This window comes from Aquarana catesbeiana, linkage group LG09 (assembly GCF_042186555.1).
Source record: "Aquarana catesbeiana isolate 2022-GZ linkage group LG09, ASM4218655v1, whole genome shotgun sequence".
Classification (NCBI taxonomy): domain Eukaryota; kingdom Metazoa; phylum Chordata; class Amphibia; order Anura; family Ranidae; genus Aquarana; species Aquarana catesbeiana.
In genome coordinates this window covers 59,354,037-59,377,889 of record NC_133332.1, presented here as the reverse complement: position 1 = coordinate 59,377,889, position 23,853 = coordinate 59,354,037, and the positions used below count along the sequence as shown (strand labels likewise).

Here is a 23,853-nt window from a genome sequence, read left to right as displayed (position 1 = left end):
TAGGGCATGGGTAGCAGTGACCAAGATAGGTAGCACTTCTAAGATTTCTCCTCACACACCACTTTGGAAGAATCCTAAATTAATACACTTCTGTGAGTACCCTGATCCAATCATCTGGACTAAATTTGGTATTAAGAAGCTAAAAGACATAGTGGGTGGTGGGAAACTTCTGCAGTTTGACGCCCTGAAAACTAAGTTTAATCTTCCCAACACTCACTTGTTCCGTTATCTTCAGCTCAGAGATGCATACAATGCCCAATTTGGAGATATTGGTATTACCCTGAAAATGAGTGATTTGGAGTCTCTGCTGAGGGAGGAAACATTGGGCAAGGCCCTGTCTACAATATATAAACAAATGTTCGGTAAGGGGGGAGATCTCCTTGCAAAGTGTAGGGCAGTGTGGGGCGAGGTATTCCCCCAGATGGACGGCGATGACTGGGATGATATATGGGACATTAATTTTACTAGATTGGTCTCTGCTAGGGACCAACTCATCCAATTTAAATTCCTACATCAAATCTCTCTTACTCCAGTTAGATTGGCTAAGATGTTCCCTACCTACTTGCTGGTGGTGCAGTTCTCTCACTGCAGATTTCATGCATGTCTTTTGGAATTGCTCAAGCATCCAAGCTTTTTGGAAGGGGGTCTGTATAGCAGAAGTGACCGCCATTACTATACAGCCCACGATAGAGGTGTGCTTTTTGGGTTTGGTAGACAATCTAGCCCCAAAGAGAGTAATGCGTACCTTACTGATGATCCTAATCTATTACGCTAGAAAAATGATAGTGTTATCATGGAAAAAGCCCAATCCTCCATCTGTATCAGCATGGAAGGGTGTGGTAAATAGAGCCGCACCTTTCTACAAGACTACATACATTAACAGGGGCATACCACAGAAATTTGATAAAGTGTGGGGCAGTTGGATGAATAGTGAAACTACGGTGGCGGATTGAGTGGCATATAATGGAATGCACCCGCTGTGGGATTCAACATGTATGTAACTATTTGACATATTGAAATGTATTATTGATTGTCATTAGGGAAAGATGGCCTTAATATCATTGTTCTGATCCTGTCACTGAGTGAGGGTCTGGAAGGAGGAGGAGAGAGTCAATGCTGAAGAAGTGTAAATAGTTATTTTTGTGTGTGGCCCATTGGGCCTTGTGTTTACTTGTTATGTTAAAAAGCAATAAACAAAACTTTACAAAAAAAAAAAATTGAGTTCTTGTTATCTGATTCTGTGTTATAGAACATTGTTTCTTTATTATATGCAATATTGTACCGATGATTGTTTTATCAATTTGTAGTTGCACCTGGCTCGTTCTAATAAATTTAAGATCAAAGAAATATGGTATCTGAAGTTTATGGAGTGGGAAGGTTTAGCCCTGCTAACAATTTTCTCTAGTTCCCTCTTGTAGGCCCATACTGGATCTCTCTTCAAGGGAACATATTTGGCATTATCCTCCAATATCTTAGTAATTTCAGATGCAGTACATAGGCCTTTTTGTCCAACAGGTCAAATCTTTCTGGTTGCACAGTTCCTCATAACTTTTTTCTAAATGACTGGACATCCTAGGGGTCTGAACTAGACAATGCTGAGTGTTGAATCTCAGTAGAAATAATCTTCCTAACTTTAATGGGATTAATGCTAATGTATCTCTTGATGTTACGTTTACGGACAAAATTTATTCAATTTTAAAATGTCACTCACATTATTAACCCTTTTTGCGCCGGTGCCTCCTGGATCTATAAGAGGTTTCAGATGCCGAAAGGCGGGGTGGGGTTTATTGTAATAATAATCAATCAAAATGAAAACAATCAGAATAAATTAAGCAGCTGTACAGTCAGGGTCAATCAACCAAAATCCCAGTGGAGTAATTATAAATAGAATTAGTGCAGCGATATAACATTAAATAAAATCATGTATTAAAGTTCATGTATTAGAGAGCGGTGACCACTCTTGAATCATATTCATATCGGTGACAACGTGCAGAACCTCCACCATTTGTATCACTAGCCGCTGACCTCTGATCGTGGACCACCTGAATTAACAGATAGGCCAAAAACGCCTTCCCATACAATTTTAAATCGATCAATGAGGAAACCACCAACATCAATATATGCAGACGTCAAAAAATCTGAGTCCTAGTCACATTATTGCCAAGTGCCAGAACTTCCAAATGGATTTACCATATGAAACAAAGGGAGATGTATAGTGCTCTCTGTATACGACTGATTTTATTAAAATTGTAGAATAAAAAAAAACTTACAAGCATGGCACTAGCACCTGCTAGGTAAACATTCAATGTAACCCACGATGATGGCTGCGGGTGATGTCATGTGATTCCTTTCCGTACAGCACTTTATGTATATATATATATATATATATATATATATATATATATATATATATAGCCAATTAAAGTGGTTGTATACCCTGCTTGGTGATTTTTACCTACAGGCAAGCCTATAATAAGGTTTACCTGTAGGTAAAATGATATTTACCCTGCATGCAGCCGCTGACATCAGCAGCTAGACTTATGCAATTCGCTTCGGTCCAAATACAATTTGACTAACTTTTGGGGATTCGGATGTATTCGAATCTCAGAATGAATTAGCAAAGAATAGTAACAAATTTAGTTGAAATCCGTAAAAATTTGTTTCGTTTATTCATTTCTAACAAATTCCAACTTTTTAGAACAATTAAAATTCGGATTGGTCGAAAAACGATTGACCGATTAAAATTCTGTGAGAAGAAATATCTGGTTGTTAAGCAGCGGGCCGGGAAGCCAGCCGCCCGCGTCCTTAACAACCATGAGTCATCATCTGTCAGCTAGATTCCCCACAGATGAATTTTAAAGTAAAGAATGCTGGCAATACATTTTTTTTTTAAACGGCTTAGGGTCCCCCCCAGTCCATACCAGGCCCTTTGGGTCTGGTATGGATTTTAAGGGGAGCCCCACGCCAAAATTACAAAAAAAGTGGGGTCAACAGTCTCAACTCTTCTGGGAAGGCTATTCACAAGGTTTAGGAGTGTGTCTATGGGAATGTTTGACCATTTTTCTAGAAGTATATTTGGGAGGTCAGGCACTGTTGTTGGAGGAGAAGGCCTGGCTCGCAGTCTGCGCTCTAATTTATCCCAAAAGGTACACTATCGGGTTAAGGTCAGGACTTTGTGAAGGCCAGTCAAGTTCCTCCACCCCAAACTCGCTTATCCATGTTTTTATGGACCTCGCTCTGTGCACTGGTGAGATGTCATGTTGGAACAGGAAGGGGCTATCCCCAAACTGTTCCCACAAAGCTGGGAGCATGAAATTGTTCAAAATGTCTTGGTAGGCTGATGCCTTAAGAGTTCACTTCACTGAAACTAAGGGGCCAAGCCCAGCCCCTAAACAAAAACAACCCCACACCATAATCCCCCCTCCGCCAAATGATTTGGACCAGTGTACAAAGCGAGGTCCATAAAGACATGGATCAGCGAGTTTGGGGTGGAGGAACTTGACTGGCCTGCACAGAATCGTGACTTCAACCCGATAGAACACCTTTGGGATGAATTAGGGTGGAGACTGCGAACCAGGCCTTCTCTCCAACATCAGCGCCTGACCTCACAAATGCGCTTTTGGAAGAATGGTCAAACATTCCTATAGACACACCTTGTGAATAGCCTTCCCAGAAGAGTTGAAGCTGTCACAGCCATCCCAATACTTTTGGCAATATAGTGTATGTAGTTATCTGCTGACACATAAATCTGCAAGATCTGGGACAGATGATATATTGTAATATTTTGGATAATAGAGACACTTTCATACTCACTATGCTAATGTATGCATTACAATAGATCAGTGTTTCTCAACTCCAGTCCACAAGGTGTCCCAACAGGTCATGTTTTCATGCTTTCCATTATTCTGCACAGGTGATTTGATCTGTTTCATCTGAGGGAAATCCTGAAAACATGACCTGTTGGGGCGCCTTGAGGACTGGAGTTGAGAAACACTGCAATAGATCACTAATTTCTTACCTACAAGAACTGATGACAGAGGTAAATTACTAGGTGAGGGGTATTAAAGGAATTTATTGGAACATAAACATTTCACAGCTGTTGTAAAAAAAATAAAAATAAAAAAAATACTTACTTGCTGAAAACATTTGTTCAGTGTGCTGAGTTACTTTACAACAACAATCTGATAAGAAACTGCACACAGTCATTGCCAGTTAAAGTGAACAGAAAAAACAGACAGTTATATAGCCAGAGTCACTTTAATATACCTTTAATAAGAGAAATAAGTAGACAGCCATTGCTGACCTCTGCTTCTGAGAAAGTTAGTTATCTGGCTACCATGCTGATGCTTTGGCCTCAGTACTCAGATCAGATCTGATAAAGTTTTTGAGATAAGCAATTCTGAATTTGCACTAACTTATTTGCTGCATGTTTGTTTTGGGTAATTCCTCAAAAGTATTGATGCCAGACAACTGCTATTTACAGAAGGAGGCCTATAATTGTCATATCTTTCACATGAAAAATGCACTCTGAAACATTTGTGGGCCCACAGCACAGATATCATTAGTGGGCCCCAATCAATTCTTTTTAAAGAGAAGCTTTCACTTTGCCCATTCAATCTCTCCTGACAGTCCATTGGCGTTAAGAAGGTCTACTCCAGAATCCATGATTCATCATTGCCTTCCCACTGCAGGAGTACCGGTGTTAAAGCTGACCAGAGTTGATGCCATTGGCCCTCCCCAAGTGACTGTTTGCACCTGGTGATTGGCCACTCTGGCCTGAACCCAGTCCCATTGGGGAGGTCTAAATACTCTCCCACACTCAGAAGCCCTGCTTGGTTAAACCACCTTAATGGTGTGAGGGATCCCCTGGAGTGGGAATGCAGTGCATGAGTGCAGATTGGCAGGTAGAGATTCCTAGAGGAGTACACTCTTAGCAGACATTGTCACTGTAGTGACAGTGTATCTTTAAAGCCTAAGTTTAGTCAAAATTAAAAAAAAAAAAAAAAAACACAAAAATCAGCACAAGGGATGTGATGTATAGTCAGTAGGATGTGTCTCTTGTGCTGATGCCTCTACTGTTATATGACATCTTCCTCTGTCCATACCCCCATCATAATCTTATGATGCAGCAGCTTTAATATAACTGTTGGGGCTATCACAGGCACTAATTAAGAGTGCCCTACTATGCCTGCCCTTTCTGCCCAGTTTCTATGAATGAAACAGGATCTATAAACGATGGATGGACAAATGGTTGCAGGATCTGTCCCAGCCATTCCTAGATTGTGTTGCATTCATAGAAGCTGGAGTTTGGTTTCTATGAATGGAGCAGCTTGCCGGAAAGGGCAGGTATAGACAGGCACTCCTTTACCGACACTAAATCAAAACCTATTAGCCTTAAAAATAGCCCAAAATGGATTTTTAAGATTTGCATCTCATTAACTCTGAAGGAGTTCTCATTAACATTCACAATTTGCAAATTTCTTTGAGGTGTTCGTTCCCACAAATCAAAGTTGGGCAGATTCACCCATAGTTCTTTTAATTCATACTAGACGAATGAACCTCTTCTAACTTCAGCATTCAAAGGTCTGCCTTAGCGGGGCATAAAACGTATCTTATATGTATGAGGGACAGCTTCGTTGGTATTTGGCATTGAGTTGATATAAATATTTGAAGGATCCTCGTCACACTTCAGGTTAAAATGTTGGAGGATGGAGGAAAGAAACAAGAAGATCTCCATTCTGGCCATCCCTTCTCCAAGACAGATCCTCTTCCCTGAAAAGTAGAGGAAGTATAAGAAATAGACGTGTCATCCTAATGGATAAGGAGTGGTCAAATTAGTTTAAAGTTCATACAAGCAATACATTTATGAGAGGTAGCTAAACTGTAATAAAATTGTAAAATGCATTGCTGACATTCCAAGTTTCTATCCCTTTTAGGATGCAACTAGCCAAATTACACTGTATGTAAAAAGTTTTACATGTAGGTAAATAATCCTATTTATGCACTTGGCCAGCCAAAACACACTGTCCAACTACATCCACATCCAGGAGGGGGGGGGAAGCAGAAGGGCATATAGAGATCCTGCCACATTAATTTTAGCATTGAAATATTGGTGATATTATTGGATATCAATAAATGTGCAAACAGGATTGTTTACAATAATTTATTATAGAGATATGTTGCTGGTGGGGATCTATTTTTGTGTGGGGGTCTATTGTTGCTCGGTAATTCTATTGTTGTCTACTGTTAGCAGATCTACTGTTATTTGGTCTATTGATGCTGGGAGATCTGTTATTGCTGCTGGAGGTCTATTGTTGCTGGGGTGATATTTTGTTGAGGAGGGGTCAGTCTATTGTTGTGTGGGTGGGTCTATTGTTGCTGGTGGGGGTCGGTTGTCGCCGGGAGGAATCTACAGTTGAGGGAGGGGTCTAATGTTGTGGGATGCTGGAGGGTCTATGGATACAGGCTGCAGGGTTGTTGCCACTGGGAGTCTATTATTTCCATGGTGGTATTTTGTTGTGAGGAGTCCATTGTTGCTGGGGGGTGGGGGGGAGGGGGGAGTCTATGGTTGCTGGGGGATCTACTGTTGCTGAGGTGGTGTCTATTGCTACTCATTGCAGTGGATCTATTTTACTATCTTTCTTGTTACCATTAACACATTCCATACAAATTTCTTAGTAGCACAAAATGATACTTGGTTCTGCATTCTATAGAAGAGGCAGTACTGGGAGGCGAGTAGGGGGTGGAACCAAGGAACGGTGCTCAGATGTGGGCGTGGATGGAACCAAGGGATAGTGCTCAGAGGTGGGTAGGGGGTGTAATCAAGGGGCAGTGCTCAGAGGCAGGTAGGAAGTGGAACCAAAGGATGGCACTCAGAGATGGGTAGGAAGTGGAACCAAAGGATGGCACTCAGAGGTGGGTCAGGGTTGGAACCAAGGGACAGAGTTCAGTGGTGGGTAGAGGGTGGAACCAAGGGATGGCACTCAGAGGTGGTTAGGGAATGGAGACGAAGTATGGCTCAGAGGGGTGGGTGGGGGGGGGGGGGGGGGGGGGAGTTCCTGCACTTATTCTCTGAGAAAAAAAAAAAGCCCTGGACATACTCAAAATATTAATGATAATAATTTGAAACTTTCTCATAGACAATTTAACAATGAATACAGTAAAGCTGTCCAAAAACGAATTGATTTTCGAATGAACATTTATACAGTCACACTCTCCTCCCTCCTCCACTCTGTTTAGTACTTCTGGGTATAGAGGAGAATGTAGCCTGTTCCCCTTCTTGGCCCAGCAAGGATTCTCAAGTCTGTGTATGTTCCAAGCCACAACTTGCAGCTTCCAAAATGCTTATTTATACTGTTGTCAAGAAAGGAAATCCTAGGATAGATTTGACTCCACCAAGTCCAAGTTCTTCAAGAACTATGCAAAACTTTTACAAAATAGACATGGAAGTTAAATAAAAACTCCTTTTGAATAGAGAACCAGTTATTGGCCAGCATGGTGTTGGCAACCTCAGCTCAAGAGGTCTAAAAAGTGCAGAGGTCTACAGGATTAAAACACATGGGATTTGTTTAAGTCTGACCTCCAAGCAGGTATAAAAGACACAAATTTGACCAGCTCTTTTTTCATTACTGCATCCTTAAAGTAGTTGTAAACCCTTGCAACACACTTTTTGCTACAGGTAAGTCTATAATAAGGCTTACCTGTAGCTACCCTGGATATCTTCTAAACCTGAACAGTCTAGGAGATATCCCCTGTATTTGCATGTGCCGACTTCATCAGCACATGCGCACTGAAGCAACGGCACGTACGTGCCGTTGCTTCAGTTAGACTGTGCCGTGACGTCATCGCGGCTCTGGCCAATCACAGCGCCGGATCCCGCGATACCCGGCAGTAACTCCGAGAGCGGTGTCGCCGGCCGGAGCGGTGAATGAGGACCGCTGCGGGGGCTTCGATCTAAGATAAGTAATACATAATGAGCTAGTATGCTATGCATATCTAATATGGTTACTTTTATCGAGCCAAGCTGGACCAATCTAAGTCTACGAAACAATAGAATTCTTGTAATTCTGCTTTAAGCATTCCTTTACATTTCTGTCTAGCAGTTATAGACCTATATAAGTAACATTTGCCTCTGTATTCATTTCTAAATGATCAGTAACTTGCTGATAACTTTTTAATCTTATATAACCAAGAGAAATGATGTTACCCATAGAAAATGGCATGGCAGCGTCTTTTTTTCTGAAACTGCCCTTCTCATCCAGGAAGTGACCCGGGTCAAATGTATGAGGGTTCGGAAAGTACTTTGGATCTTTCAAGACAGATGTCAGAAGGGGAAATATGGTGGTTCCCTAATCATCAAAAACAGGAAAGTAAGCGATAGTTAATACAGGCAGTTAATATAGGCATTTTTTTTCAAAAATATACATTTTCAAAAAGCCAACTAGAATTTAACTTTCATTACAACTCTGAAAAATATTTTAGCTAAAAAAAAATAAAAAAAAAAAAAAGATCCCTACATCATTAGTCACTGCACTTTCATTGATTCTACTGCTTGTAACATATGTGTGGGGGGGGTAACTTGGATGGGGAGTGGAGTGGGATACTCCAGAACTATGTACAAATAGGAGGACACTTTCTCTTTTGTAGAACTATGAGCCGAGTGCTTGCACATGTTAAGAAATGGACAAAGTACAGTAGCAGTTGCATGAGGAGATTAATCTTCCTCTGTGGACAATCCAAGCAAAGTCTTTTCACCAAGAATTTGATAGACTGAGCTCTTCAGGACAGTGGACACTATATCCCCTTTAAACACACAGCTGATTCTCTACCACCAGAGGGGTGGTAACAGCACACAGTCTCTAGGATCTTTCACGACTGTCTGTACTCGCAAATGTCTTCAGATGATTGGCTGCCTCTCTTCAATGCCTTCCAGACACTTTGATACCAGACTAGATCCACAGACAACAGACCCTCTCAGTCAGCTTCAGCAACTTCCAACAGAACCTGGCCCCTCAGCTTACCCTGCTGGGACCACGATGATCAGCAAACACGTCAGCAATCAGCCCCTCAGGTTGTAATCTCCTCAGAGACAAGACTATTCCAGGTCTCAAACTATTTATATAGCTTCCCAGAACACATCTGTGCAATCTTCCCACAGGGATTGGCTGAGACAGTGTAAATATTTACGCTGCCCATTTGCCTTATTCCACACCTATGTTCCAGGACCATCCTGCAGATTCTAGAAGGCAGGAGTAATCAAACCTGCAGCCTGTAATATACAGAACAGAGCTAATTAATCACAAACAGCCACACTGATTACAGTGAGCCAAAACTAAAATTTGCCTAACAACGAATGCACCTCCACTGGATACAGTGATCCAGAACTAAATTTACCTAATCCTAGCACCTATCTAGGAGGGTTCTGCATGTGAATGGGGTAGTGAATCCTGGGACTGATCAGCGTCTCCTCAATCACAGATCTGATTAAAGTGGTTTAATCAGTGGAGAAGGAACATCCCCATTTCATGCCTGAAGCTGTTAACCATTGCAGTGCCAGAAGATCTGAGACAGAAAGGATGGGGCATCCCTTCACAGAGGATTTCTCCAGGATCCAGTAGCCTTCACAGTATGGGACATATTTCATTACAGGTAAATGGTGTGACTAAAAAGGTGTAAGGATTTTTTTTTTTTTGCTAAACTTTAGCTTTAAACTCAGGATTGATTCCTTCAGGGTTGGGAACATCACTGTACTATATACTGCATTGTTATCTTCACAAGTATTAGAAAACATTTCAGTGAAAGTGAACCTGTCAGATATATATTTTCATGGTAAATGCAGCATGATAAGTAGTTGTGGGTGGGGCTAGGTATATGGTACCCAGTGCAAAGAAACATACTCAGAGTCCAAGGCTGTTCACAGTATTGCATTTAGTTGATTACAGTTCCAAAAACACTACTTTTACTTGCAGAGCACAGAAGCAAGCAAGGGCAGCTTTGTCTTACCTGGTGGAATATCTCTTGCAGTACAGGTTCGGTAACACTCTGGGCAACAGTAAAGAGGGTGTGTGGTTTGGTGGAGACATGTAGTCTGAGGCTGCTCCTCATGGCTTGTTCACCTGGGCTGGTCCGCAGCAGTGGCAATCATTCCCTCTTTACATTTACTAGACCTCTGGATTGATATCGGGATAAGCCTGTGTCCCATGTTCTGGGATACAGGGATATATTTTCACCTCTACTTTGAGCAGCACCAAAAGCAATATAACAGGTCACTCTGGGTAACAGGTTCAGTAACCAGTAATATAACCACTCCACACAGGCACCATGTGGGTCCCAGCCAAATGCTGATAGAGTCTAAGGCACAAGAGTAGTGGAGCAGTATAGCTGAGCCAGCTTATACCGGAGGGTGATAGTCTAGTGCAGGACGTACAGTGGTAGTGATGATGAGATCTTTAATAAAGTAGAAAAATAATATTTACTCACATTGCTGATTCAGTAGAGATGTGAAAGATTTCTTTTTTGTCAGGAAGGTGCCAGGAGATCAGCAGAGCCCTGTTTGGCTTCAAGTATTAGGACCAATAGGCTGTGAAATCAAAAGTTGGTACTAGCATGTTCAGAGGCTGTAGGAGAATCAACCGTGGAGACATATGGAAAGAAAGAATGTGGGTGGTTATGAATTCACATTTCATGGAAGACCACCCATTTCTCAAGCCACAAAGAAAGGGGCTTGAGAAAGGGGTGGTCTTCTTAGAAACATGTAGCCAAACTCACCACACTCTCTCACTGTGTTTCTACTACAGCCTCTATATGTTTAAGTACCGGCTTTTGATTTCACAGATTATTATTCCTAATGCTAAGAGCAAAACAGTGCTCTAATATGAGTAAATATTGTTTTTTTACACTTTATTAAAGCTCTCTTCTCCAGCATTCCATACATTTCCTGCAGTCACCAGTCTCTTCTCCATGCGGGTTTTCCTTCCTCTCCTCCCTTCCCTGTGAGTCTCTCCCTGCCATCCAGAGTTCATCCAGTACACATAATGATTCTCCCAAATGGACCATCCCCAGGATTGAAGACACTCCATAGCTGAGCATTGTTTATACTCCTTCCCAAAAAGGCCACCACAGCTCAACATTGCAGGTAATTATTTAAACCCCCCCCCCCCCCCCAATGGCACAATCAAGGGGTAAAGCTTCCAAAGAGGGAAATACATTTTGTAAACACTAGCAGACCTGGCTACGCATGCATTTATTACCCACGCCTGCTTCTGATTACATTATTGATGTAATGGGAGTAGGATTTAGTAACAGATAGAGTTGATCCTCAATAATTGTGCAATTGAAAAGGTTTGCCTGGACAAATGTGTAGGTGCAAAATGTCTGTTATATCATCCAAATTTGACTTGATTTGAGTTTAGTTCCACTTTAAATACCCTTTAGCTTCATTGGCCATTCCGTGTGTTAATACTTATGTAAACACCATAAGTGCCTCTGAGGCAGGGACTACTAAGATTGGTTTGATGTACTCTAATGCTCTGTAGAATACATTAAAAAAAAAAGGCCCCCCCCCCCCCCATTTTTATACAGTGATATGTTGTAAGTGCCCTAACATATTTATGACATGGATTAACAAGATCACAGAAAGAGGAGAGAATGTTATAATGTCCAGGAATAATTCTGCCCACCTTTGGGATGGTGTAACCTCTAAAGACAGTGGTTTGGGCTGTTGCATGGGGAAGTCCTAAGGGCACAATGTCTGAAACTCTCTGTATCTCATGGATGACAGCGTCCATATATGGCATCTTGCTCCGATCTTCCATAGAGGGACAGCGGTTCTGACCAATCACACGATCAACTTCTTCCTGGGCCTTTACTGAGAAAACACATTCATAATAAACTGATATTAACACATATTAAGGGAACAAAACTGATAAAGAAATGTAACCTGTATCAATAAAAGACCCTTGAAGTCTCTATAAAGAGTACCTATCACCTACCCAAATGCAATCGTATGAAAGTTAATATAGAAAAAGTGATAAAAGAAAAAAAAGAAGGAAGAAGGAATAGTATACAGGATGAAGAATTGGAGATGCGAGCTTGAACAGCTGATCGTCAGCTCTACACGGCGCCTGCGCACTGAGTCCAGGGTCAAGCCCCACCATCCAAGTGGACATAGAGTTAGAATAAAACTATATAAAAAAAAAGGAGGGAGTTGCGCTAGTGCATGTGTAATCATAAATATGTAACCAAAAAATAAACAAAGTATAATAATACTTGCAGACACAAGTGAAAACAAATAACAGTTGAATGTGATCCACCAAAATGTCCCATAAAAATAAAAAGTTCAATGTAAATGGTAATGGCTCCAGATAACCCACAGATAGTGTAGAAAAAGTCCAGGTGATGATTGGTACTTATTCCGTGACTACAAAGGAGGATCCACCACCGAAAAATGGAAGGGGTTAATGCTTACCAAATGGCCATGACCCCCCACCACAGAGGATCACAGCTAGCAGAAAAACTTTAAACAGACAATGGGAGCTCCTATCGACATCCACTAGAGGTCGTCACAGCGCCAGCCACACCAGCAGAACTCATAGCGGGGATATACCATAGAATACAAAAGGGGAGCTCACATAGTGTAAAACTGTAAGGCTTATTTTAAATAAAATATATGAATGGACACTTACAAACGTGCGGAAATAAATAGCCTAAAGTCCGGTTCCTTGGCCACAGGAGCGCGGACAAACCGTCCTCTTAGGAAGCAACACTGTTTGGGGGTGACGTCAGCGCGTCGTCTGGCTCCGCCCTACGCGTTTCGTGACATCATCACGTCTTCCACGCGCTCCTGTGGCCAAGGAACCGGACTTTAGGCTATTTATTTCCGCACGTTTGTAAGTGTCCATTCATGTATTTTATTTAAAATAAACCTTACAGTTTTACACTATGTGAGCTCCCCTTTTGTATTCTATGGTATATCCCCGCTATGAGTTCTGCTGGTGTGGCTGGCGCTGGGACGACCTCTAGTGGATGTCGATAGGAGCTCCCATTGTCTGTTTAAAGTTTTTCTGCTAGCTGTGATCCTCTGTGGTGGGGGGTCATGGCCATTTGGTAAGCATTAACCCCTTCCATTTTTCGGTGGTGGATCCTCCTTTGTAGTCACGGAATAAGTGCCAATCATCACCTGGACTTTTTCTACACTATCTGTGGGTTATCTGGAGCCATTACAATTTACATTGAACTTTTTATTTTTATGGGACATTTTGGTGGATCACATTCAACTGTTATTTGTTTTCACTTGTGTCTGCACGTATTATTATACTTTGTTTATTTTTTGGTTACATATTTATGATTACACATGCACTAGCGCAACTCACTCCTTTTTTTTTTTTATATATTTCTTTTTACAATTGATGTTTATTGTCGGGAGTGCAGCTTTTTGATTATTTATTGTTCACTTGGTTATAGCGCAGTTTTAATTCTTTTTCTTTAGAATAAAACTATGCCGAGCGAAGCGAGGCCGTGCCCGAAGCGCGGCGAGCGTAGCGAGCCTGCGAGGGGCCCTGTTACGGGCGCCGTGTACAGCTGACTCACAGATGTTCAGCTTCGGCTATTTTCGGCTCGTACTGTGCAAGCGCTGCGCAGTACAGGGGAGTCCTTATCCGCCGGGGGGAACTTTCTCGGCAGAACACTTTCTCGGCGGAAATTGATGACATGAATAAGGTGTGATTGTGAAAGGGGGAGATTGTTCTTTGGGAAGATAAGTTAAAAAAGTCAAGTAATTTTTCTTTGGCTGCATGTGTTCACTAAGTGTAAAGGTATTTTCACAAAAAAAAAAAAAAAAAAAAAAAAAAAAAAAAAACTTTAAAGAAGGTTTACGGATTTGTGTTGGGCCACATGCATAGCATGTTGGACATGTTAGTGTATTTTTTTTCTGCAACCATTTCATTTTACAGGGCATCTGATCTCCAAAAAATAATTATTTTGGAAGAGGGGAGGGGATTTAAGTATTTTTTAGACCAAAAATATGCATTTTAACATGTGTACAAAAAATAAAATAAGTAAGTCCGTAAAAGGTTTTTTTTCTTTTGTGGAATTTATTTTAAAACAATTGACAAGCTTTTTTTATTTTATAATTGACTCTAGAAACATCAGGTTACAATCGTGCGAGTTGTATTTTTCATAGCGACCCCCATTTGATAATATTCATTATTATAGAGGGGTTTCTAATAAGATGTGTTGATGATATTGTTATGCATTTTTTATTTTCTATTAGTCCGAAAAAAGAATGCTATAAAACATTCTTGCTAAAAGTAGTCCCTCCTTACCATCTGAGAATATCTCCGTATGTAATAAATATTTGTCATGTTCCATATTTACCTAATATATCCTGGTACTTGCTCAGAATTGTTAAACTGCGTTTTAAAGTGTTGCTTGTAGTTTCTGTTCCAGCAAAGAAAAGATTCATCACTGAAACAAATAGGTTCTGGAAGTGGAATTCTGTATTGGGGTTATTCTTCTCCTGTGAACAAAAATAATATAATAAAATAAATACACTGCTTTTTAAATCAGAGTATAGCATCAAGTCAATGAAACTCCTGGGATATTGATCTGGTCAGTTAAGTAGCAGAGGGGGTTGTTAATTTCATTTACACCAAAGCAGCTGAGATTAACAACAGGTGCATTAGATAAGCAACAATGAGACGATCTCCAAAACAGGAATGGCTTTACAGGTGGAGGCCACTGACAGGCACAGGCAGTCCAACTCCTCCAGGATGGCACATCAATACGTGCCATTGCCAGAAGGATTGCTGTGTCCCCCAGCACAGTCTCAGGAGCATGGAGGAGATTCCGGGAGACAGGCAGGTCCTTAACCCATCGGCAGGACTGGTATCTGCTCCTTTGTGCAAGGAGGAACAGGATGAGCACTGCCAGAGCCCTACAAAATGGCCTCCAGCAGGCCACTGGTATGAATGTCTGACCAAACAATCAGAAACAGACTTCAGGAGGGAGGCCTGAGGGTCCGATGTCCTCTAGTGGGCCCTGTGCTCACTGCCGACACCGTAGAACTCGATTGGCATTTATCATTGAACACCAGAATTGGCAGGTCTGCCACTGGTGCCCTGTGCATTTCACAGATGAGAGCAGGTTTACCCTAAGCACATGTGACAAACGAGAAAGGGTCTGGACAAACTGTGGGGAAAGTTATGCTGCCTGGAACATCGTTTAGCATGACCAGTTTGGTGGTGGGTCAGTGATGGTCTGGGGAGGCATATCCATGGAGAGACGCACAGACCTCTACAGGCTGGACAATGGCACCCTGACTGCCATTAGGTATCGGGATGAAATCCTAGGACCCATTGTCAGACCCTATGCTGGTGCATTAGTCCTGGGTTCCTCCTGGTGCATGACAATGCCTGGGCTCATGTAGCGAGAGTATGCAGCCAGTTCCTGGAGGATGAAGGAATTGATACCTGAATGGCCCCCACACTCGCCTGTTTTCAAAGTTTCTTTAATTTTTTTCAAGTCCATGTAAATCTGCTAGTGCCTCTAACACTACGCTCTCCACCAGTTGACATTGCTGCTGTCCAAGGGTGGCTCTGTTGCTTTTCCATCCAGAGTGAAGACACCCCAAGATAGAAAGTGTGTTATGGACTAGATCACTAGGTGAAAAAAAAAAATGCAGCCATAATGTAGCAATAACTCACAGTGGAGCTGCTGGTTTAAAGCAGGCTGTTACCGTCACCTTCGTTACCTCTATTTCACCAGAACCGGGTCTAGGGTCCCGCTGAGTTTAATACCGGACAATGTAGGCACCGGACACTTGAGTATCTTTTCCAATGCTTTAATAAATGTAATTGAAAGAAGTAGCAGGAAAGAAGTAGAAGAAGAGTTGCAGGGAAGTTCAAATACCTTTTCTTAGTGTAGTATTAGGAATTGAAATCTGGTAGATGAATGTGCTCTCTCTCTAGAGTTGAATCTTTGCCCGCCTGGATAGGTTTCTCTCACTAACCTAGCAGCCAGTACGCAGCACGAACAAAAGTCTCTGCCACAGACTTGATTGGAACAAAACCCGTACGATCCGCTGCCACAGGATGTATAATATATATATATATATATATATATATATATATATATATATATATATATATATATATATATATATATATATATATATATATATATATATATACCAGGGCTGGGTGGGAAGGGGTTAAAGTGCAATTTATTACAGCGTATATTTTTTTTATTTTGGGTTTGCACCACATTAAGAATCAATCCGCTTTCATAAAAGCTATGAGCGTGTATCTACCTTTACGGTTCAGTGTAAGTTTTTGGATAACCTTTGGAATGGCCCAGACATGATTTCCTTTCAGTGACTTACTTTGTAATATTACTTTGTAAATTACCTCCTCCATCTTTATAAGGAAGCAATCTATATAATCCCTGGGACAGTCTTTGTCCAAAGTCTTCTGATGTTCTTTCACTTTCTCCAAAACGAAGGCTTGTATCTTGCCCATGTTCCGAAATAGTTTCTGATGTGGTCCAGGGAGATGAGAGAAAAAACTTGGGAAACTATTGAGCAACTGTCAGGGGTAAACCAAACAAGAAAACACATGAGATAGGATAACACTGGCCTGCAAGCTGTACATATGGAAACTTGAGGAAATGTTCTTTAGAAAATATATAGCAAACACCCAGTGGCGTATCATCAATGTGTGCAGAGTGTTCACTGCACATGGGTGCTTGTGGAGGAGGGGGGGTGCGCAACTGCCTGAGGGGGGCCCCACTGTAACCCACACTGCACACATGGATGGTCTCTTGGTTCATAGTCAGGGATGATCGGTACAGCGGGAGGGACAGCTGCAAGCAACGATCTCCCTGTATAGCTTTCAGTGAAAAAACATATAGGGAGATCAATCCTTGCAGCTCTCTCCTGCACTGATCATTCCCCACTGTCCTCCTTCTCCAGCCCCCCTGTGTGTCCTCCACCACTGGCCCCTGTGTGCTCCTCCGGCTCTGTATCGTTATCCTCCGGAAAGCCGGCTTGGCTGCTGGGGGGGGTGAAGAATGTGTCATCATGGAGAGCAGAGGAAGGGGCCAGTAAATATGCAATTTACCAGCTGCTTCCTTTTCTGAATTGGACACAGTGATCAATTGCTATAAATCGCGCCTGTGTCTTATGATAACTGAGTAGACTCTGCTTCAGTTTATAAATGAACAGGAGCCGCCATCTCCTGTCTATTCATCTTCAATGCTGGAGCTGCAGAGAAAGGCAGCTGGCAATCTGTGTGCTCAGTCCCTTTCCCTGTCTCAAAGGGGAGATTTTTTTTTTTTTTTTTTATAAAAAAATAAAATTGTAAAACAGAATATAAAATAAAAAACTACTGTCAGCATCCCCCCCTTGCCGTACCAACACTGTCCACTGCCCCAACCCCCCTCCTCCCAAAAAAAGCATTGTGAAAAAAAAATATTAAACAAATGAAATTGTAAAAAAAAAAAAAAAAAAAAAAAAAAAAAAAACACCACACCATCCATTGCCCTACTGACATCATCCAAATGAAAACAAATTAAATACTAAAAAATTAAGTTGTAAAAAAAATAAAATTGATTAAAAAAAATAAATAAATAAAAGGATGATTAAAAATAAAGAACTGCTGACACCGTCCACACTCCACACCTGCACATACTATCCACCACCACACACTCCGCACTACTCTCCTGCACATACTACCCACCTCCATACACTCTGCACTGTACATTCCCTATTTAAACATTACCAATTTCTACACTATGTAAATTATCTCAGACTATTAAACCACACCCCCATTTAAGCCCCTCCCAGAATTTAGCGCAAATGAACCCATGCCCACTTTTTTTTTTTTACAATGCCTAGAGCCCACTTTTTATCCTGCACACAGGCCCAATGATTTCATGATATGGCCCTGCAAACACCCCTCTCTAAAAGCTTCACTTGACCTGGGCAAAAATATAATGATTGTGGGCAGGGCAGGAGCTTGAAGGAACGACACCCAGAGTCCAGAAAAAGCTTGAACAGTTATTATTAAATTGAGTTGTAGGTAAGACAGCAAGGCAAGCAGCAATCTGCAATCATTAGGACCAGTATTATGGCTGTAGCAACTGTGGCTGAATACTTCAGGTAACAGATCCAGAAACTCTTGTATCAACAATCTCAATACCGACAGTACAGGTGTGGTAATGCTGGTAGTAGAAATGACAGTAATGCGGGTAGCACACAATATCTCTTCATTACTACACAGTGTAACACAGGCATTGCCTACATTACCGGGGCAGCATCTGCAAGAGAGCTGACTGGCAGAGTGGCAGCACAAACGGCTCTTTGAGAAAGTTGAACAGGTCCTGTGCAGTAAGTCCAGAGACCGGTGGATAGCAGTGCATACAGCAGGGTCTCCAATTTGTCCCTCCTCGAACAGGAACCTATTCCTAAGGCTTATAAACTGCTTTAGCGAAGTGTGGTTCCTCTTCCTACTCTAGCCACTCAAATGCTTGCTAAGTACATTGGGGCATTGGTATGTATTAGCACTGCCCACACGCTCCTATGATGACATCTATGGAGTCTGCAGAGAAACAATGTTCCTCCCAGTTTCCATTCCATCTGTATAGTGGCCAGCACCACAGTGCCACATGCACAATGGAGGTTAAATTGCATCCTGCCTTAATGGATATGGCCAGATTTACACATATGACACAGTCTCCTTGTGATTACACACCCTGACCCATTGGTGCATCTTATGTGGGGGCCCTTGTGCACACATTGTGGCTCAACAGTGTGTCCTCCTATTGAAGGGTGACCTGTATCAGCCCCATCTGATAGGATTGATGTCTGATCATGTACATTTATTCATAAATTAAATGCTCATACCCAATATTTCCCCTGAAGATGGAAGGCATCTTCCGAAACATGTTGGGATTCATTTAAGAATTTTACACAGGCTGACCATACATCCCTATTGGCAGTCCTTTGGTTGCATTTTGATTTATTAGGGTATTGGTATCATTGTATGCGATTGTCTTCTTGTTTTATCCAATTTTGTATGTCTATTGTGATGCTAGTCTATTAGGACCTACTGTTCTTTTTACTGTATATTTCCAATAAAATTGGCATTTGCCTTTTAGGCTGGGTTCACACCATTGGCGCACGCGGCTCACAGCAGAGGTCCGATGCGTCCTGGTTCACCATTTCAGGTCCGAATTCAGCCCACATTTTTGACTGAATTTGGACCTGAAACAGACCAAAAGATGCATCGGGCTTCTGTGCTAATTCACACCCGAGCCGCAGTGGAGATATGTGAACCGGCTCCATAGAGAGCAGGTCAAATCCTGCTATTGCGAATTGGATGCAGATTCTACGTATACAATTCGCATAGGAGGATCAGCAACCCTGATCCTCCCCCATCTATGTGGCTTCAAACATCACATGCATTTTTCAAGGTAATCTTCCAGGTGCTTTTTTCAATCACCTTGGTGATATCTGCAGCTTATATCATCTTGTTTTTTGTTACTTGTATCATCATAGATACATTTTATATATTTCCTACATTATAGAAGTCCCCTCCACTGCAGGGTGTTGGTGTGCGCAGTCCGGTGTTCCTCGTTGAGGTCCCCCTCTCAGCTCCCGGGCCAGGCTCCATGGCTCACCCCTGGCTTTGTTTTGTCGCACGGTCCCAGTTTTGGCTATCATGTGAGTAACCCTTTTTGGCATGGCCCATTATGCCCAAATTTCCCCCTTTTCTGCTGATCTTGTTAGACCCTGAAACTATATTGCTTTTCATACATTTTTTATAGAATTTAGATGCATCTGGCTCCTGAAGAGTGGATTGAAGTCCATGAAACGCAGTGTCGGGCCTACCTTTGATGCATCCAACACACATTGACCAATTTTCAGATGTTTTTTACTTCACATGACTTTTATCTTGCTTTTGGGATTAAGATGCATAATTGTACCTACTCATGTCCTATGGTTGTATATACATAAATTTATTGTCTATATGCGATTTTTTATGTTTAATGTATGCAATGCGTTTTTATGCCATGTTGATCATTGGTCCTTAATAAACATACATATGTTTGCACCTCTGTGAGTGTGATTGGGCTGCATCATGCGCACCCCATTCAAAGTCCCAACCTTCCCCCCTCTTTTTCATGATATTAAGGATGGGGGCGCAAACTTTCCCTTGCGTCCCATTTAAAGTCCTAAGTTCGCTTCCCCCCCCCCCCATTGCTTGACTTAAACCCAATTGGGCATCTCTGGAGAGACCTAAAAATGGCTGTCCACCAACGTTTACCATCCAACCTGACAGAACTGGAGAGCATCTGCACGGAGGAATGGCAGAGGATCCCCAAATCCAGGTGTTAAAAACTTGTTGCATCTTTCCCAAAAAGACTCATGGCTGTATTAGATCAAAAGAGTGCTTCTACTAAATACTGAGCAAAGGGTCTGAATACTTAGGACCATGTGATATTTCAGTTTTTCTTTTTTTAATAAATCTGCACAAATGTCAACAATTCTGTGTTTTTCTGTCAATATGGGGTGCTGTGTGTACATTAATGAGGAAAAAAAATGAACTTAAATAATTTTAGCAAATGGCTGCAATATAACAAAGAGTGAAAAATGTAAGGGGATCTGAATACTTTCCGTCCCCACTGTAATATATATATTTATTATATATAAAAAAACATACACACACACACACACACACACACAGTGGATCCACAGGTAGGCAAAAAAACAAAAACCCCAATAAAGCATGGTCCAATTTTTCCCAGAAGAGGGAAAAAAAATCCCGCCTGACCCCCCCAGCAGGCAAAACAGATATAAGTCCATCAACAATCACGATGCCCATTGCCCACCGACTCGTTGAAAAACGACTGCTGTTGCAGACTCTCACCTTGAAACCTGTTACAAATTTACAATGTACAGTCTGATCACTGGGGGAGAGACAGACTGATGCTATTATTTCAGCCTAAGCAAAGTCACTTGACTGGAGGTCAAAGGCTGCATTTTAATAAAAGGAGCTTTTCTACAAAATTATATGGTTATTGTGTATTGTGACATGTCATGAATACATTCCTGCAGACTTTTTAAATTTACTAAAAAGGTCAACAAAATGATCTTACCTGCACAGCTGCTGAGTTCACTAACTTAAAAGTTTCTTTTATTGATTCAAGAAGATGGAGAAAAGTCTTATCTTCATAGTCAAAGCGTTCACCAAAGACAATGGAACAGATCATGTTGGACACGGCCAATGTCAAGGGGTAAGTAGGGTCACAAGGTGAACCTAAAAGCAATGCAACATTATTTTAATGCTAAAGTCTAAAACAGGTGCATAAATCTGTTGCCTGGAGGCCAGTACTGAGTTTGGAGTGTCCATACCAGACAATCTATCCTCAGTGCATATTAGTAAAGCTGAGCTCTCTGCCTGGTTGCACGCGGACAGGCACATGGCCAACAAGTTTTGTTTTAGGGTAGGCGGATGCTGATGAGGAACTCTAAGAGTCTAGTGCCTCTTCAGGTTGGCCATCCTTGTGATTGATAGTGGATGGCAGTGGGAAGATTCCATAGCTACTATTTAGCCCAATAGCAGATATAGAATCCACCTACTGCCACCTGCTGTTAGCCACAAGTGTGGTGGATCTGATGGGAAACTGGTCTCTCAGAATTCCCCATTAGGCTCTGCCTGCCCAACATGAGCAGTGGCCCTGGAGTGAAGTTGTTAATTGGGCAGAACCTGATAGGGATGCTGAGAATAGGAGCTTGTACCTATGTACAGAGCTGGACATGGCCGATCAGCACACCTACAGTTTATTCAAACTACAAGTCCATCTGCCACAGTGGCAGATGGGACTTCCAGTTTTTCCATTCACATATTCCTGTAAATGAATGAAAAGGCTGTGCAGGCTGAGCCTTGCACAGAAGCGCCATTTTCAAAATCTGGCAGCAGGTGCAAGGAGAGGATCCCTGTCACACTGAAGGGGGCAATGAAGGGGAGGAACAAGTACATGTTATACCCTAAATATGCATGTTCTAAAAAGGTGAACTTATCCTTTAATGCTGCGTACACATGATCAGAAATTCGGCCAGCAAAAGACCGATGAGAGGTTTTGATCGGAAAATGCGACTGTGTGTATGCTCCATCAGACTTTTGCTGGCCGAATTCCCGCCAGCAAAAGATTGAGAGCAGGTTCTCAATTTTTCAGTTGGAAAAAGTTCCTATCTGAAAAGGCAATCGTCTGTACAAATTCCAACAAGCAAAATTCCTACGCATGCTCGGAAACAATTCGATGCATGCTCGGAAGCATTGAACTTCATTTTCTCGGCTCGTCGTAGTGTTGTACGTCACCGCGTTCTTGACGGTCGAGAGTTCAGAGAACTTGTGTGTGACCGTGTGTATGCCAAGGCAAGCTTGAGCGGAATTCCGTTGGAAAAAAACATCCATGTTTTTTCCGACGGAAAATCTGCTCGTGTGTACGCGGCATTAGTCTGCCTCCCATGTGATTCCTGTCAATCAAAATATTGGCATTGATTGAAGTATTTGGGTATTAACAATAGCCAACATGCTTGGCCCCTTTGTTTTTGTTCATCTGTCAGCCCGGGAATATCCCAGCTAACAGCTGAATGAGGCCAGGGATGCATCATTGTTTGCCAAGTTGAGAGCTTCTCAGCAGACAAGCGGACTCCCATTCAAAGATGCTTTTAATTACCTTTTCCTATTTTGGAATTGGTAGTAATTCTCTTTTTATTTTGTCACAGCAATATCAGCAAATTGCTAAATTGAACTACCTGAACTACCTGAATCTGCCGCACGTCAGAACATTATACGGCATGGTTGTAAGGTAGACATGTGCAATTTGTTTAGTTCCAAATTTGTTTTTTAATGAATTTTGACAAATTCGTTAATTCCGAAATCTGATTTTTTTCAATTTCCGAAATTTCGAATTTCCAAATTTCCGAAATATCAAAAAAATTGAAAATCCAAAAGTAAGAATGAAAATCTGAAAGTTCGAAAACCTGAACATCTGAAATAACTAACAATGAATATTAAAATGATAGGTATTGGAATTTCCTTTCAAATTTGGCTGTTAGTGAATGTAACGAGTACAAATTTATCCGAAATAACGAATGCCGTATCTAGACGAATGGAACGTAACAATCTGATAATAAATAACAATAATAACTTTTTATTATTAATTATTAATTTGTTCCATTCCATTTGTTTAGATATGTAATTCGTTATTTCGGATAATTCGTAACTTCAGATAAATTTGTATTCGTTACGTTCACAAACAGCCAAATTTGAAAGGAAATTCCAATACCTATGAATTTAATAGTTAGTCATTTCAATTTTTACTGGATTCTTTTTTTCAGATTTTCGAATTTCCAAATTTTCGAATTCCGAAAATTCGGAAATGTGAAAATCCGAATTTTGGGATTTCCAAATTCCCGAAAAAAAAAAAAAAAAAAAAAAAAAAAAAAAAACTAATTTTTTGTCAGTGCACGTCTATTGTAAAGCTTTTTTGAACATAGGAGGTTTTAAAAGGGACCCTACTGCCAAAATAGTGTCACAAATGCTTTATTGAATTCCCCCCAGTGTCTTTGCTACATGAATACACTTTTAAGACCAGGTTTTGTAACACTATTAGTTTGTTTGGACAAAGCTGGACCAAAATGAACTGTTTCCATGACTATGTTTCGATCACTGGTCAGCACTGTATCATAACTGTAGTAGCTACATACAGTGCTGTGTTATGTTCTGGCAGTAGTGCAGCCACTTTCGGTCTGTTGCCAGAACAAACATCAGGTCACGTTGCATGCTTCTA

General features: G+C 41.4%; 1 protein-coding gene across 2 annotated transcripts in view; it reads right to left on the bottom strand.

The window, feature by feature from the left end:
- Positions 1–4,052: 4,052 nt before the first annotated feature.
- LOC141107696 (cytochrome P450 2C8-like) overlaps positions 4,053–23,853 on the bottom strand; it is a 48,218-nt gene continuing 28,417 nt past the window's right edge. For both annotated transcript variants that reach the window (XM_073598608.1, XM_073598609.1), the window contains exons 5-10: positions 21,154–21,314; positions 16,404–16,580; positions 14,374–14,515; positions 11,679–11,866; positions 8,207–8,348; positions 4,053–5,772 (exon numbers count right to left, since the gene is read on the bottom strand). In XM_073598608.1, the coding sequence (XP_073454709.1) occupies positions 5,591–5,772; positions 8,207–8,348; positions 11,679–11,866; positions 14,374–14,515; positions 16,404–16,580; positions 21,154–21,314 (992 nt within the window). In that variant the 3' untranslated portion in view covers positions 4,053–5,590. The remainder of the gene's footprint in view (positions 5,773–8,206; positions 8,349–11,678; positions 11,867–14,373; positions 14,516–16,403; positions 16,581–21,153; positions 21,315–23,853) is intronic.